Raw genomic sequence first — 17,843 nt, 5'->3', positions numbered from 1 at the left:
ATAGTATTCCATGGTGTATATGTGCCACATTTTCTTTATCCAGTCTATCATTGATGGGCATTTGGGTTGGTTCCAAGTCTTTGCTATTATGAACAGTGCCGCAATAAACATGTGTGCATGTGTGTTTTTAGAATGATTTATAATCCTTTGGGTATATACCCAGTAATGGGATGGCTGGGTCAAATGGTATTTCTAGTTCTAGATCCTTGAGGAATCGTCACACTGTCTTCCACAATGGTTGAACTAATTTACACTCTCACCAACAGTGTAAAAGTGTTCCTATTTCTCCACATCCTCCCCAGCATCTGTTGTTTCCTGACTTATGATCACCATTCTCACTGGCCTGAGATGGGATCTCACTGTGGTTTTGATCTGTATTTCTCTAATGACCAGTGAAGATAAGCTTTTTTTCATAGCTTGTTGGCTGCATAAATGTCTTTTGAGAAGTACCTGTTCACCTCCTTTGCCCACTTTTTGATGTTTAAGTTCTTTGTAGATTCTGGATATTAGCCCTTTGTCAAAAGGATAGATTGCAAAAGCTTTTTCCCATTCTGTAGGTTGCCTGTTCACTCTGATGGTAGTTTCTTTTGCTGTGCAGAAGCTCCTTAGTTTAATTAGATCCCATTTGTCAATTTTGGCTTTTGTTGCCATTGCTTTTGGTGTTTTAGTCATGAAGTCTTTTTTTTTTCCTTTTTCTGAGATGGAGCCTCACTCTGTCACCCAGGCTGGAGTGTAGTGGCGCGATCTCAGCTCACTGACAGCTCCACCTCCCAGGTTCACACCATTCTCCTGCCCATCCTCCCGAGTAGCTGGGACTACCGGCACCCACCACCACGCCCAGCTAATTTTTTGTATTTTTAGCAGAGACGTGGTTTCACCATGTTAGCCAGGATGGGCCCGATCTCTTGACCTCGTGATCCACCTGCCTTGGCCTCCAAAAGTGCTGGGATTACAGGCGTGAGCCACTGCCTGGTCTAGTCATGAAGTCTTTACCCATGCCTATGTCCTGAATGGTATTGCCCAGGTTTTGTTCTCAGGTTTTTTATGGTTTTAAGTCTTATGTTTAGGTCTTTAATCCACCTTGAGTTAATTTTTATATAAAGTATAAGGAAGGGGTCCAGTTTCAGTTTTCTGCATATGGCTAGCCAGTTTTCCCAGCACCATTTATTAAATAGGGAATCCTTTCCCCATTGCTCGTTTTTGTCAGGCTTGTCAAAGATCAGATGTGTGGTGGTATTTCTGAGGCCTCTGTTCTGTTCCATTGGTCTATATCTCTGTTTTGGTATCAGTACCATGCTGTTTTGGTTACTGTAGCCTTGTAGGATAGTTTAGTTTGAAGTCAGGTGGCATGATGTCTCCAGCTTTGTTCTTTTTGCTTAGGATTGTCTTGGCTATGTGGGCTCTTTTTTGGTTCTATATGAAATTTAAAGTAGTTTTTTTCCCAATTCTGTGAAGAAAGTCAATGGTAGCTTGATGGGAAGAGCATTGAATTATTCTTCCTATCAATGAGTATGGAATGTTTTCCCATCAGTTTGTGTTCTCTCATTTCCTTGAGCAAGGGTTTGTAGTTCTCCTTGAAGAGGTCCTTCACATCCCTTGTAAGCTGGATTCTTAGGTATTTTATTCTCTGTGAACAATCGTGAATAGGAGTTCACTCATGATCTGGCTGTCTATTACTGGTGTATAGGAATGCTTCTGATATTTGCACATTGATTTTGTATCCTGAGACTTTGCTGAAGTTGCTTATCAGCTTAAGGAGATTTTGGGCTGAGACAATAAGGTTTTCTAAATATACAAAATCATGTCATCTGCAAACAGAGACAATTTGACTTCCTCTTTTCCTATTTGGTTACCCTTTATTTTTCTCTCTTGCCTGATCCCCTGGCCAGAACTTCCAAATGCTTTGTTGAATAGGAGTGGTGAGAGAGGGCATCCTTGTCTTGCACCGGTTTTGTTTTGTTTTTTTTTCAAAGGGAATGCTTCTAGCTTTTGCCCAGTATGATATTAGCTGTGGGTTTGTCATAAACAGGTCTTATTATTTTGAGGTATGTTCCATTGATACCTAGTTTATTGAGAGCTTTTAGCATGAAGGGCTGTTGAATTTTGTCAAAGGCCTTTTCTGCATCTATTGAGATAATCATGTGGTTTTTGGTCTTCCAAAGTGCTGGGATTACAGGCATAAGCCAATGTGTCTTGCCTCAACTTCCATTTCCTATCACCACTTTGCAAGTGCTTGGGAATATTAATTCTCACCATGAGTTGATTTTCTATATGTGTCCATGAAAACTCAGCTATAGTGAAAGAAGTAAAAAACAATTCAAAAAGAATAAATGCTTACTGGCTTGGGAGAGCCCTATAACTCTTTGAGATTACTAAATATATTTTGTATTTGATTCTCATCAAAGTAGACATGATCTTGCATTGTAAAATTTTTTTAACAATATTTGATTATGGGGGAATGTGATTATCAGACTACAATTGTCCCTGTTTGAAGATACCTATGTGCACCTATACAGTATGTGTGTTCTACTTGAATGCTTCCATGGTTTAGAAAAACACATTGATTTAAAACAACAAAAGTTTTGTATAAAAAGAAGTACCTCAAGAATACCTCAAAGCAAGCTAAGTCAGTTTGATTTAAGATAACTGATTTAAAACAAGAGACTGCTGCTAGCAGAAATGTTGTTTGGGAATGAACTATCTTTTTCACATCTCTCATGTCAGACTAACTCTGAACTTAGTAAAATCTGATTTAGCACTCTACCTATAGTGCATGTAGAGTGAAATTGACCATTTCTGAAATAGAATCAACGGGCTTTTATTGTCAAGCAGAAAACACTATCTTTGAAGGGAATATTCTCCAGTGGCCTCCTCCATATGAGAGGTAAAATTGTCAGACAATTCTTAGATCCTTGATCTTTTTTTCCCTGTAGACTCATTAATACCATCTGCCAAGAAGTCATTCCCGAAGCTCTCATGACTGAACAAGGGGAAAACAGTTAGTGTATAAGACTGGAAATAGGATTTGTCCCATAACAGCAGAACCTCTGACTATTTTCTCTAGAATGGTATGAAAGCATTTCCAGTTTTTTTTTTCTTGTCAGTAACATCAAAATAATTTTCAATAAAGTATCAAATCTAGATGGTGAGGACTATTTAGAAGTAGTTTTTGATAATCATTTATATACTAGAGAAGAATTCAGTTGCCTCAGGTGAATTTGAAATTTAGGAAGAAAAAATTGTATAGCATATTATTAACAAGGATGTTTTCTTAGGGGAAAAATTCTTTAGAAAGCATTAAACTAGAGCAAAGATATTTGCCTATGTCAGGCACCTATAAAATGTGCTTAAGTTGCAATTTAACATATAGAAAGGGTTCCATAACTAGTGGCTGCTGTTTTAATAATAAGCATAACTAAATTATTAGTGTCCTCTAACTTCTATGCTTCATTTCAAGCTATACCACCTGTCAATGCCACTTGCCCAGAAAGTCTGATCTCATCATCCCAAAGAGAAACCCACTGTTTATTTGCTTCTCCATAAAAATCCGTATTTTTTTTTAGTTTTCATGTTTCTTAGAGTTTAATGCTTAAATAGTATGAGATTTTACACAAGTGACCTGGCATTTGGATGGAGAGCGTTTTTAATGTCTCCAACAACAGTGACAAAGGGGAGAAGGTTGGCAATGAGAGAAGGGGAAGGAAAGGGGAACAACGAGGAAACGAACACCTGGGAGACAAGATGAACCAGGTGAGAGCAGTCTCCGCCTGGCAGCAGCGTCTTCCCAGCTGCTTTGCTGGTCAGGCTCTGCCTGTCTGGAGTACACATCTGTTGGTCTTCCCTGTGTCCAAAATCTTTGCTTAGGAGCACTCCTCCCAGCATGATGGTGGGCTCTTGGTTGAAGAACAATCGCTGGCTAGAGCCAGTGATAAGAAAAAGAAATCCTTTAATCAGGAATGGGTTTTGTTGTGGTGGTTCTCAATAAATGTGTTCATATTTTAAAAGTCAGTCAGTGGTTCTAAATGGTAGGATAAACCCACGACTCTCAACTCCAGCTCTACACGGCAGCTTCCTCATGGAGCAGATCACCTTATAAGTATAGAATATGAACTTTGTGCCCAGGATGCTCTATGAAAACTTCCTCTGGTTCTATGTATGGTGCTAATTCAGACTATCCCATTGGCTGTGGGGCTCCAGAGACACTGTTCACTTTCGTGTGTATGTGAGCGTGTGTAATTTCTGTTTACAGAAGGCTTTAGGCTATTTAATTTCTTTGAAGTTCTGTCTTTTTAAAGTTAAAATTTGTCTTTGGGAAATCTTACTTTCATTTTACAAAAATTCTTCCTTTTTTGTAAACAAATTTCAATACAAGTTTCTGTGTGTGCAACACATGTCTTTAACCTTCCTGCAACTGCTGACCTGCAACTCCCAACATTCTCATCCAGTTGAAAGTCACATTTACTCTGAAACTTAATCTTTAAGGCTGTACTCCCTGTGCCTAAATTCTTTATCACTCCTCCTCTCTACATGGTCCTTTTTTGGGATTACATCATTCATGTGAACGTTCATGTGAAGCAAACATTGGCTAGAATTTACTTTGATTTGCAATACTTTGAGTGAAATTAGCACACTAATTTCACTTAAAACTGGAAAAGAAACTAGTACCAGTACTAGAATCCTGTAAGTAGATTTCATTATAAACATATGCATATATTAATAATGTGTTGCTTTGAACAAGATTACTGACAGTTGCCCCATAAATGCTTGAATGTTCGTGAACAATTGAGTGGAAAAAAATTAAGTAAAATTCTCCCAGTAGTAAGTCTGTTTTCAGTCCATCGTCATATAGGTGCAGTCATTGTGTCACTTCCATTACTACCTGTTTGTATGACTAGCTTGAACATTTTAATTAAAATGGCCCCTCAGAGCCAGGTGCGGTGGCTTTTGACTGTAATCCCGGCACTTTGGGAGGCCAAGGCAAGCAGATCACCTGAGCTTACGGGTTTGAGACCAGCCTGGGCAACAGCGTGAAGTCCTGTCTCTACAAAAAATTTTCAAAAACTAGCCTGGCATGGTGGTGCGTGCCTGTAGTCCCAGCTACTCAGGAGGCGGAGGTGTGAGGATGGCTTGAGTCTGGGAGGCGGAGGTTGCAGTGAACCAAGATCATGCCACTGCATTCCAGCCTGGGTAACAGAGCCAGACCTAGGGAAAAAAAAAAAAAAAAATCATGTTTAGGCCTAGGACTTAAAGGAAAAAAATGGTCCCTGGGGCTAAATGTAGCCAACTTAATTGAAAATCAAATAGAAGATTTAACAATTGAAGTGACCATTTTCTGACACTGAATTCAGACAATTTCTCCACAAAAGGGCCAAATGTTTGTATCTAAGTACAACCTGAGTTTTCTATTTAGTTTTTATCATGTGGGAGTTATCACAGAGCCTTTCTTCATTTTTCTGCCTTAAAAATGCTAGCAAGAAAAAAATTAGTCAATTGGGCAGATATATTAGAAAGAGGCGTAGTGTCTTAGAAATAAAACCCAAAGACATGTGTGCCGCACAGACGTATGACAGTCCCTTTCCCTCCAGGTTCTAGGAGTTGTCTGTAGCCTGTTCACAGAGCAGTAGCGGCCTTGACCCTCTCTCGTTTGCCCACTGGGAAAGAATCTTCTCCCTCTTCTGGTAGCTAGTGATTTCAGCAACTATCCATTTCTGTATTTCTCCAGGCTCTTCTGAGAATGCTCAAAAACGACAGAATGGCTTTTTCAGGCCACCTCCAGAGAATATCTCGGAGAAGAGGGTCTAGCTCTGTGCTTGGGCACATGTGGGCTGTTTTCCAAGGAACCTCATACAGTCCCTGAAGCCTGCAGATTTCAGAACTGGGTTTGGTGTACTTCACAGATGAAGGATGGGTATTGAGTGTTTGTGCTCTTCCCTGAAAATGGCTGCGATGAGTCAGATAAGACAAGAGGTGTCACCATCAGTACCTGGATATTAATTTCTGTTTTCTTTCCTAGGGAATGCAGTCGGATTTTTGGTGAAGATGGTCTGACGTTGAAGCTCTTTCTTAAAAGAACTGCTCCCTTTTCTATTCTATGGACTTTGACTAATTACCTTTATTTACTGGCTTTAAAGAAGCTGACAGCCACTGATGTCTCCGCTCTGTTCTGTTGTAACAAAGCCTTTGTCTTCTTGCTGTCATGGATTGTGCTGAAAGACAGGTTCATGGGAGTGAGGGTAATGGCATACTTGATTCAATGTGTGATGCCTGCCTTTAGCATAAATCCCTGGCTTCAGGAGAGCCTGTCTGCTTTGTTTCGTGGAGTTTCTGTAAAACTTTTCTCACTTGTTCTGAGTACAAACTGAAATCTGAAGACGCATTAGAAAGCCCAGGCAGTTACAACATCATGGAAGGATAAACAGTTTGTTTCTACTGGTTAGTGAGCTGATTCCAACAGGAGGCACTAAAACAGGCAGAGAAAACAAGTTCCTATTTTAGAATCAATTTTTAGAATTAATGGTGTGATCAACTCCTTCTGTCCTCAGGAATGAAGGGTCTGAGAAAATTAGCCACTATAAAGATTACGGTTTGCAGTTTTCAATCAACGTATGTTGAGATGACCCCCATTCCCCCCACCAGATGGATTTAATTAATATCGGTGTAAGTAGATAAGATTACCAAACAATAATTAAAGTCACTGGTAATGGCACAATGCTGTTAAAAGTGACTATATATCTAGTGTGACTAATGCAGCAATGGAAGTACAAGCAACAACTTCTTTTGATACAAATCCTTAGTTGAACTGCATTAAACTTCCACCAACAACTTCAGTTCTGAGTTTATTCCTTTCAGGAGTAATATGGATTAAAAACATATATATTTATATGCTTGTTCTATGTTAAAAATAGATTGCTTGGAAGCCTTGAAGACTTAAGGAGCCAAATCTCATTCATATAGTCCGGCATGCCACTATGATGAAAATATTGAGACAACACTTCTTTAGAAGGAGGTACAAATGAACATCAGTATTACACAACTTATCTTCTCTGAGATGTCCAAGATATAATTTGAAACATTTTGTTATCAAAACATTGCTCTTATTGGCAATGATTCCAAGGTCCTTTCCCCCTCCCAAATGCTGAAACTAATGTCTATATTCGAGAGAGGGTTTATGATGGTCATTAACCCTGAAAGCTTTTCTTAAAAAAAATTTTAAAAAAGTTCGACAATTCTGATTGTATCTTGGGAGATGCTGCTCTGAAATTTAGAAATGAAGCTTGATATTAATAATAAGTAGAAAGCTTTGATAGAAGACAAAATCAGAAACTGTGAGTCAGTCCATGGTACCATTACAATATATCCAAATGTGATACTACGTTATTTACTGTCTTACCTTAGATTTGACCCCAAAGGGCTCAGCATCACATATTTATGCCTGGGGCACTGGTGCTGGCTGTCTACCATCAGATACCCTGACAAGCCCTTGAGAGCTGGAAGCTTTCCTATATTGTCCACTGTTCTTTTCAAGATGTGCTACATAATCCATGGGGCCCAGTGCGAAATGAAAATGCAGGGGCCCTGTTAAAAACTATTAAGATAACAACAGAGCATTAAACCAAGGGTGGGGACCTTCCAAGCACGGGGCCCTATGTATCGACATAGGTCATCCCCTAGGAAGTCAGCTGTCTCTCTTTCCAATGTCTAGAATATTGCAGGACACAAAGTAGAGGCTCAATTGATACTTGAGGATATAGTAAATGAATTCATACTTCTGAGATCTTTCTTTTCACTGTCTTTCACTACCATGGACCATGGGTCACCCATAAGAACCTGGAGAGTCTTGTCAGAAAAGGGGAGAAGAGAGATTTGGAGGCTCTTCTGTTCTTTTAGTGGCATGCAAACATCAACATTAAATCCATGTTTTCACCACTAGATTTACCAACAATAAAATCCACTGTATTAGAGTGAATGAACACATTTAACCATGGACCTCACTGATGCAAGAGGTTACATCCAAAAAGGTACAGTGTTTATTTGAGGTATTTTAGAAAAAAAGAAAACAACTGGGTAACTTATCTTTAAATAGCAGATTTTAAAAATCAAAAATCTGCCTAGAGGCTACCAACCATGGCCAGTTTAAATTTGCCATCTGCAGTGGGTTGCGTGGTGACTCCAAAAAAGATCTGTCCACATCTTAATCTCCCAAATCTGTCACTGTGACCTTATTTGGATAAAGGGTCTTTGCAGATATTATTAACTTAAGGATCTTGAAAAGGGGACATCATCTTGGATTATCAGAGTAGGACCTAAATCCAATAACAAGTGTCCTTATGAGACACTCACAAAAGAGACACACACAGAAGAGGAGGCTGCAGCGATGTGATCACAGAGACTGGAGTGATGTGGTCACCAGCCAGGAATGCCAGGACACTCACCAGAACCCTGGAAGCAGCAAGGACTGTATCCTTCCCTAGAGATGCCTTTGGTCCCAGCTGTATTTTGAACTTCTGGTCTCCAGAACCGTGAGAGAATAAATTTCTGTTGTTTTAAGTCACCAAGTTTGTGGTAATTTGTTACAGCAGACTTAGGAAACTAATACAGCATCTGTAATTAATAACACTCAGTAGAAGAAATGTTAAATAGTTAATAAGTACTTGTTAATGAATATATCCATAAGTGAAGACATCAGAGATAGCAGAATAGTAAGCATTAGTGTCAGGCATCCTGTAAAACATCAGATATTTTTCTTTTTAAGTAAGAGGAAGTGTTTCACTTCTCACTGTGAGACATTAGGACATGTTCAATGCCACGTTCCAGAAGAGTGGTAAAGTGTAACTTTAATGATGCCCACAGTCAGGCCATGGAATGTGAGAAGCACAGAAACGTATTCAGCATTTTGCCTTTGAGAGTATCAGCAATTATTTTCCTCCCAAGACATATTGAGAACACATATAATTAGGTCATTTGAGAAATTAAAGGAGGGCAAACAGCACTGACAACATAAATGTGGCTCTTACTGTCCACATCTATAAATAATCTAAAGCATAGCTCCTCCAGATGTCATCCCACTGGACTACTCAAAAAAAAAAAAAAAAAAAAAGTTAAAGGGATGCTTTCAGTCATCAGATTAAAATTTATATTTCTGGTTCATGCTAAAGCATCAGTAGTTTAGAAACAGATGTTTGTTGGATTATAATTCTCATATGCTTAGCCCCAGGAATGAGCACATTTAAAATGAGAAGCTATGACCTTCCCTACTTCTAATTTTTTTTTTTTTGTAAAAAGAACACCATGAAAAGACACTTGAAGTTACAACATCATAAATGTGGGTTTATCTGGACCACCAGTAGGCCAGAATTACTGATGCTCACATAAAAATGAATTACATATTATGAATAACTTGCTAATATTTTCTTTTGAACACTGAATTATAGATAGGTAATCTGTTTTACATTTAGTATGAAGTCATTTCAGCCAATTTATTGGTAATCTATGGTTTGTTTAAAAGCCCTTTCATTAGTAATTGCTTGCAGCTAATCTGTGATCATCCCATGAAAATTAGTAAACTTCTTTAAAAGATAATTTTGTGATTGCAAAAATGTTAGAAAGTGATAATCCAGCTCTTGCAGCTTTGAAAATAGGTGTTTTCCTGTCTCTCAGACCTTCTGTTTAGCTAGAGTTCTCAAATTCATAAGAACCAGAGAAACCACCTGAAAAAAAAAAGAAAAACAAAGAAAAAAAAAAAGGTTCTTTCCAAGGGGAATGTGCCACTGGCTGGTAGCTTTCTTCTCTGCTGTTGGTATCTGTTTTACACCAATGAAAAGAAGATGCCAGACTACAATGGTAGAAACTGTCTTTCAGATTTTGTCCCTCTTTTTTTTTTTTAATTTATTTATTATTATTATACTTTAAGTTGTAGGGTACATGTGCATAACGTGCAGGTTTGTTACATATGTATACTTGTGCCATGTTGGTGTCCTGCACCCATCAACTCGTCATTTACATCAGGTATAACTCCCAATGCAATCCCTCCCCCCGCCCCCCTCCCCATGATAGGCCCCGGTGTGTGATGTTCCCCTTCCTGAGTCCAAGTGATCTCATTGTTCAGTTCCCACCTATGAGTGAGAATATGCGGTGTTTGGTTTTCTGTTCTTGTGATAGTTTGCTAAGAATGATGGTTTCCAGCTGCATCCATGTTCCTACAAAGGACACAAACTCATCCTTTTTGATGGCTGCATAGTATTCCATGGTGTATATGTGCCACATTTTCTTAATCCAATCTGTCACTGATGGACATTTGGGTTGATTCCAAGTCTTTGCTATTGTGAATAGTGCTGCAATAAACATACGTGTGCATGTGTCTTTGTAGCAGCATGATTTATAATCCTTTGGGTATATACCCAGTAATGGGATGGCTGGGTCATATGGTACATCTAGTTCTAGATCCTTGAGGAATCGCCATACTGTTTTCCATAATTGTTGAACTAGTTTACGATCCCACCAACAGTGTAAAAGTGTTCCTATTTCTCCACATCCTCTCCAGCACCTGTTGTTTCCTGACTTTTTAATGATTGCCATTCTAACTGATGTGAGATGGTATCTCATTGTGGTTTTGATTTGCATTTCTCTGATGGCCAGTGATGATGAGCATTTTTTCATGTGTCTGTTGGCTGTATGAATGTCTTCTTTTGAGAAATGTCTGTTCATATCCTTTGCCCACTTTTTGATGGGGTTGTTTGTTTTTTTCTTGTAAATTTGTTTGAGTTCTTTGTAGGTTCTGGATATTAGCCCTTTGTCAGATGAGTAGATTGCAAAAATTTTCTCCCATTCTGTAGGTTACCTGTTCACTCTGATGGTAGTTTCTTTTGCTGTGCAGAAGCTCTTTAGTTTAATGAGATCCCATTTGTCAATTTTGGCTTTTGCTGCCGTTGCTTTTGGTGTTTTAGACATGAAGTCTTTGCCCATGCCTATGTCCTGAATGGTACTACCTAGGTTTTCCTCTAGGATTTTTATGGTATTAGGTCTAACATTTAAGTCTCTAATCCATCTTGAATTAATTTTCGTATAAGGAGTAAGGAAAGGATCCAGTTTCAGCTTTCTACTTATGGCTAGCCAATTTTCCCAGCACCATTTATTAAATAGGGAATCCTTTCCCCATTTCTTGTTTCTCTCAGGTTTGTCAAAGATCAGATGGCTGTAGATGTGCAGTATTATTTCTGAGGACTCTGTTCTGTTCCATTGGTCTATATCTCTGTTTTGGTACCAGTACCATGCTGTTTTGGTTACTGTAGCCTTGTAGTATAGTTTGAAGTCAGGTAGCGTGATGCCTCCAGCTTTGTCCTTTTGACTTAGGATTGTCTTGGAGATGCGGGCTCTTTTTTGGTTCCATATGAACTTTAAAGCAGTTTTTTTCCAATTCTGTGAAGAAACTCATTGGTAGCTTGATGGGGATGGCATTGAATCTATAAATTACCTTGGGCATTATGGCCATTTTCACGATATTGATTCTTCCTATCCATGAGCATGGTATGTTCTTCCATTTGTTTGTGTCCTCTTTGATTTCACTGAGCAGTGGTTTGTAGTTCTCCTTGAAGAGGTCCTTTACATCCCTTGTAAGTTGGATTCCTAGGTATTTTATTCTCTTTGAAGCAATTGTGAATGGAAGTTCATTCATGATTTGGCTCTCTGTTTGTCTGTTACTGGTGTATAAGAATGCTTGTGATGTTTGCACATTAATTTTGTATCCTGAGACTTTGCTGAAGTTGCTTATCAGCTTAAGGAGATTTTGGGCTGAGACAATGGGGTTTTCTAAATATACAATCATGTCATCTGCAAACAGGGACAATTTGACTTCTTCTTTTCCTAACTGAATACCCTTGATTTCTTTCTCCTGCCTAATTGCCCTAGCCAGAACTTCCAACACTATGTTGAATAGGAGTGGTGAGAGAGGGCATCCCTGTCTTGTGCCAGTTTTCAAAGGGAATGTTTCCAGTTTTTGCCCATTCAGTATGATATTGGCTGTGGGTTTGTCATAAATAGCTCTTATTATTTTGAGGTACGTTCCATCAATACCGAATTTATTGAGCGTTTTTAGCATGAAGGGCTGTTGAATTTTGTCAAAAGCCTTTTCTGCATCTATTGAGATAATCATGTGGTTCTTGTCTTTGGTTCTGTTTATATGCTGGATTATGTTTATTGATTTGCGAATGTTGAACCAGCCTTGCATCCCAGGGATGAAGCCCACTTGATCACGGTGGATAAGCTTTTTGATGTGTTGCTGAATCCGGTTTGCCAGCATTTTATTGAGGATTTTTGCATCGATGTTCATCAGGGATATTGGTCTAAAATTCTCTTTTTTTGTTGTATCTCTGCCAGGCTTTGGTATCAGGATGATGTTGGCCTCATAAAATGAATTAGGGAGGATTCCCTCTTTTTCTATTGATTGGAATAGTTTCAGAAGGAATGGTACCAACTCCTCCTTATACCTCTGGTAGAATTCAGCTGTGAATCCGTCTGGTCCTGGACTTTTTTTGGTTGGTAGGCTATTAATTATTGCCTCAATTTCAGAGCCTGCTATTGGTCTATTCAGGGATTCAACTTCTTCCTGGTTTAGTCTTGGAAGAGTGTAAGTGTCCAGGAAATTATCCATTTCTTCTAGATTTTCCAGTTTATTTGCATAGAGGTGTTTATAGTATTCTCTGATGGTACTTTGTATTTCTGTGGGGTCGGTGGTGATATCCCCTTTATCATTTTTAATTGCGTCGATTTGATTCTTCTCTCTTTTCTTCTTTATTAGTCTTGCTAGTGGTCTGTCAATTTTGTTGATCTTTTCAAAAAACCAACTCCTGGATTCATTGATTGTTTTGAAGGGTGTTTTGTATCTCTATCTCCTTCAGTTCTGCCCCGATCTTAGTTATTTCTTGCCTTCTGCTAGCTTTCGAATGTGTTTGCTCTTGCTTCTCTAGTTCTTTTAATTGCAATGTTAGAGTGTCAATTTTAGATCTTTCCTGCTTTCTCTTGTGGGCATTTAGTGCTATAAATTTCCCTCTACACACTGCTTTAAATGTGTCCCAGAGATTCTGGTATGTTGTATCTTTGTTCTCATTGGTTTCAAAGAACCTCTTTATTTCTGCCTTCATTTCGTTATGTGCCCAGTAGTCATTCAGGAGCAGGTTGTTCAGTTTCCATGTAGTTGAGCGGTTTTGATTGAGTTTCTTAGTCCTGAGTTCTAGTTTGATTGCACTGTGGTCTGAGAGACAGTTTGTTATAATTTCTGTTCTTGTACATTTGCTGAGGAGTGCTTTACTTCCAATTACGTGGTCGATTTTGGAGTAAGTACGATGTGGTGCTGAGAAGAATGTATATTCTGTTGATTTGGGGTGGAGAGTTCTATAGATGTCTATTAGGTCTGCTTGCTGCAGAGATGAGTTCAATTCCTGGATATCCTTGTTAACTTTCTGTCTTGTTGATCTGTCTAATGTTGACAGTGGAGTGTTGAAGTCTCCCATTATTATTGTATGGGAGTCTAAGTCTCTTTGTAAGTCTCTAAGGACTTGCTTTATGAATCTGGGTGCTCCTGTATTGGGTGCATATATATTTAGGATAGTTAGCTCTTCCTGTTGAATTGATCCCTTTACCATTATGTAATGGCCTTCTTTGTCTCTTTTGATCTTTGATGGTTTAAAGTCTGTTTTATCAGAGACTAGTATTGCAACCCCCGCTTTTTTTTGTTCTCCATTTCCTTGGTAGATCTTCCTCCATCCCTTTATTTTGAGCCTATGTATGTCTCTGCGTGTGAGATGGGTCTCCTGAATACAGCAGACTGATGGGTCTTGACTCTATCCAGTTTGCCAGTCTGTGTCTCTTAATTGGAGCATTTAGTCCATTTACATTTAGGGTTAAGATTGTTATGTGTGAACTTGATCCTGCCATTATGATATTAACTGGTTATTTTGCTCGTTAGTTGATGCAGTTTCTTCCTAGCCTCAATGGTCTTTACATTTTGGCATGTTTTTGCAATGGCTGGTACCGGTTGTTCCTTTCCATGTTTAGTGCTTCCTTCAGGGTCTCTTGTAAGGCAGGCCTGGTGGTGACAAAATCTCTAAGCATTTGCTTATCTGTAAAGGATTTTATTTCTCCTTCACTTATGAAACTCAGTTTGGCTGGATATGAAATTCTGGGTTTAAAATTCTTTTCTTTAAGAATGTTGAATATTGGCCCCCACTCTCTTCTGGCTTGGAGAGTTTCTGCTGAGAGATCTGCTGTTAGTCTGATGGGCTTCCCTTTGTGGGTAACCCGACCTTTCTCTCCGGCTGCCCTTAAGATTTTTTCCTTCATTTCAACTTTGGTGAATCTGGCAATTATGTGTCTTGGAGTTGCTCTTCTCGAGGAGTATCTCTGTGGCGTTCTCTGTATTTCCTGGATTTGAATGTTGGCCTGCCCTACTAGGTTGGGGAAGTTCTCCTGGATGATATCCTGAAGAGTGTTTTCCAACTTGGTTCCATTTTCCCCCTCACTTTCAGGCACCCCAATCAGACGTAGATTTGGTCTTTTTACATAATCCCATACTTCTTGCAGGCTTTGTTCATTTCTTTTTCTTCTTTTTTCTTTTGGTTTCTCTTCTCGCTTCATTTCATTCATTTGATCCTCAGTCGCAGATACTCTTTCTTCCAGTTGATCGAGTTGGTTACTGAAGCTTGTGCATTTGTCACGCATTTCTCGTGTCATGGTTTTCATCTCTTTCATTTCGTTTATGACCTTCTCTGCATTAATTACTCTAGCCATCAATTCTTCCACTTTTTTTTCAAGATTGTTAGTTTCTTTGCGCTGGGTACGTAATTCCTCCTTTAGCTCTGAGAAATTTGATGGACTGAAGCCTTCTTCTCTCATCTCATCAAAGTCATTCTCCGTCCAGCTTTGATCCGTTGCTGGCGATGAGCTGCGCTCCTTTGCCGGGGGAGATGCGCTCTTATTTTTTGAATTTCCAGCTTTTCTGCCCTGCTTTTTCCCCATCTTTGTGGTTTTATCTGCCTCTGGTCTTTGATGATGGTGATGTACTGATGGGGTTTTGGTGTAGGTGTCCTTCCTGTTTGATAGTTTTCCTTCTAACAGTCAGGACCCTCAGCTGTAGGTCTGTTGGAGATTGCTTGAGGTCCACTCCAGACCCTGTTTGCCTGGGTATCAGCAGCAGAGGCTGCAGAAGATACAATATTTCTGAACAGCGAGTGTACCTGTCTGATTCTTGCTTTGGAGGCTTCCTCTCAGGGGTGTACTCCACCCTGTGAGGTGTGGGGTGTCAGACTGCCCCTAGTGGGGGATGTCTCCCAGTTAGGCTACTCAGGGGTCAGGGACCCACTTGAGCAGGGAGTCTGTCCCTTCTCAGATCTCAGCCTCCGTGTTGGGAGATCCACTGCTCTCTTCAAAGCTGTCAGAGTCGTTTGCGTCTGCAGAGGTTTCGGCTGTGTTTGCTATTGCCCTGTCCCCAGAGGTGGAGTCTACAGAGACAGGCAGGTTTCCTTGAGCTGCTGTGAGCTCCACCCAGTTCGAGCTTCCCAGCAGCTTTACCTACTTAAGCCTCAGCAATGGTGGGCGCCCCTCCCCCAGCCTCGCTGCTGCCTTGCCGGTAGATCACAGACTGCTGTGCTAGCAATGAGGGAGGCTCCGTGGGTGTGGGACCCTCCCGGCCAGGTGTGGGATATGATCTCCTGGTGTGCCTGTTTGCTTAAAGTGCAGTATTGGGGTGGGAGTTACCCAATTTTCCAGGTGTTGTGTGTCTCAGTTCCCCTGGCTAGGAAAAGGGATTCCCTTCCCCCTTGGGCTTCCCAGGTGAGGCGATGCCTCGCCCTGCTTCAGCTCTCGCTGGTCGGGCTGCAGCAGCTGACCAGCACCGATCGTCCGGCACTCCCCAGTGAGATGAACCCAGCACCTCAGTTGAAAATGCAGAAATCACCGGTCTTCTGTGTCGCTCGCGCTGGGAGTTGGAGACTGGAGCTGTTCCTATTCGGCCATCTTGCTCCGCCCCCCCTCTCTTATTTTTTTATATTAATCATTCAAATTTTTCTTACATTTTCCAATTTCCTTGAAGATATGGAGAATATTGGTGGTTGGTGGATGGTTCAGCAGATTCCAACTGTCTTAGCAGATTATGAAATGAATTAGTGTCCCTCTGGGTTGGGAGCCACATATTTTCCAGCCATATTTGGGTCCCTATGCAGTTAGCTTCCCAAACTATGGCTATTTCAAAGACTTTCCAGGATCTACCAAAAACTGACTGAAGTACATCAGTTAAACTGAATCTTTCATTGTATAGCAGGTACTTCTTTGAATTCAAATTGGGCCCCAGAATGCTCTAAAACAGTACATGAGAGCTGAGCTGCTACTGATTTATGCTGATATTAAGATAAGAATTAGGATGACACATAACTTGACAATTTGTTTCCATCTTGCCTTTGGTTACTCTTGATTCATGTGCAACGCAGAATTCTCTACCCAGAACTCCCATGCTTCCTAGAAGAGGCAGTGGAGGATGGACGGTGGGAGTCATCCTCCCTCTTATCCCTATCTTGGCAGGACAATGACTTACGAATACAGCCAAGAGAGGAGACAGCTGGGTTGTGCTGGCTGTCCGATTTTACACCCACAAGGAATCTGTAACCCCTTCAACAAGGTGCAGTCAATGTGTCTACCCTCCACATATATCCTTCACTCTTTCCTCACGGGATTTCTTTACATCTTTGACATCCAGGTCTCCCTTTGAGATCATTTTCAAATGGATTTTATTCATATAAAAATCCACGCGTGTAGGGAGAGGGGGAGTTCAGAGGGCCAGCATCCCTTGGGTGTGCTGCTATCCAAGATACCGCCACTGCCCATCTCACACACAGCATCTGGACAGCTATAGATTGCCACACCTCTTATTTTTCACACTTCAGCACTTGTTCAGCTTAATAGAATCTGAGTAAAAAAGACAGTTTTTCATAGAACCTTAAATATAACATATGCAGAAGTTTAAGGATTCTGTATAGCCATAGTTCCTTGAAAATCAACTCTATCTAAATTTACCCAGAGAGATAATCATCAGCCTGTTTCTCATCGGTCAAACTATTAACGTGTGTCCCCAACTCAACTACTGACCTTTAGTTTTCAACTTGAGTACAGCAGCTGCCAGCAGTGTGGTCTGAGATCTGCATTTTTAGGGCTGCTGTAGGCTTTGGAATTCAAGGGTTGATTTGTGAACCAGCTGCTTCATACGCACCTAGCTTCAAGAAACGGAACTAGCCTCAAGGCAAAGTAAGGAAACATGTTTGGATTATAATTACTCATTTTGACCTTTAAAATCTTAAAGGAACACTGTAGGAAGAGAAGCAACTAAAGGTTCATCCAATGCCTTGGACCCTGAAGGAGCTGGTACTGTTATGCAAATAAGAATTGTGAAAACCATCTGTGAATGGGAACCATAGTGAATGGGATAAGGTTGATAAACCCTCTTGGAGATGCAGAGAAGGACCAAACCTTTGTGGGCTTTTGATGGCCTGAGCCAAAAGAGAAAAAGAAAAAAATATAGAAGAAAACAAAAACAGCCAAAGCCGGATATTTCTTTAGGCTTTATCTGTACAAACTAATTATTTGAAAGATAAAAGAAACAACCTCCATGCAGGGTCACAGGTGGCATTTAGTACAGTGAGATCACCAAATGTCCACTGGTAAAGCCCTCTTTGGGCTTTAGGAACAGGCTCAAATGACCACACAGATCCCCTCTGATTGGCTCTGAAAATTGGTGCAGAGAGCTCTCTGAGGGCCCCAGCATGCAGAGGAAGACAGGTGGCTCAGGAGGCCATGCCACTCAA

At 40.3% G+C, this 17,843-nt stretch overlaps 1 protein-coding gene and 1 long non-coding RNA gene across 3 annotated transcripts in view; one reads left to right on the top strand and one right to left on the bottom strand.

Annotated features, from left to right (window-relative positions):
* Positions 1-17,843, top strand: part of SLC35F4 (solute carrier family 35 member F4) — a 352,844-nt gene that overhangs the window by 323,306 nt on the left and 11,695 nt on the right. For both annotated transcript variants that reach the window (XM_015143776.3, XM_015143777.3), the window contains one exon: positions 6,014-6,233. In XM_015143776.3, the coding sequence (XP_014999262.2) occupies positions 6,014-6,233 (220 nt within the window). The remainder of the gene's footprint in view (positions 1-6,013; positions 6,234-17,843) is intronic.
* LOC114679572 (uncharacterized) lies at positions 4,749-9,876 on the bottom strand. The gene is made up of 3 exons (XR_003731595.2): positions 8,433-9,876; positions 6,111-6,206; positions 4,749-5,202 (listed from the first exon to the last, which is right to left on the bottom strand). It is a non-coding gene; the product is annotated as an uncharacterized LOC114679572 (long non-coding RNA).

The sequence above is a fragment of the Macaca mulatta genome, chromosome 7 (assembly GCF_049350105.2).
Source record: "Macaca mulatta isolate MMU2019108-1 chromosome 7, T2T-MMU8v2.0, whole genome shotgun sequence".
Taxonomy (NCBI): domain Eukaryota; kingdom Metazoa; phylum Chordata; class Mammalia; order Primates; family Cercopithecidae; genus Macaca; species Macaca mulatta.
The sequence above is the reverse complement of the archived record's forward strand: the minus strand, read 5'-3'. Positions and strand labels throughout refer to the sequence as shown.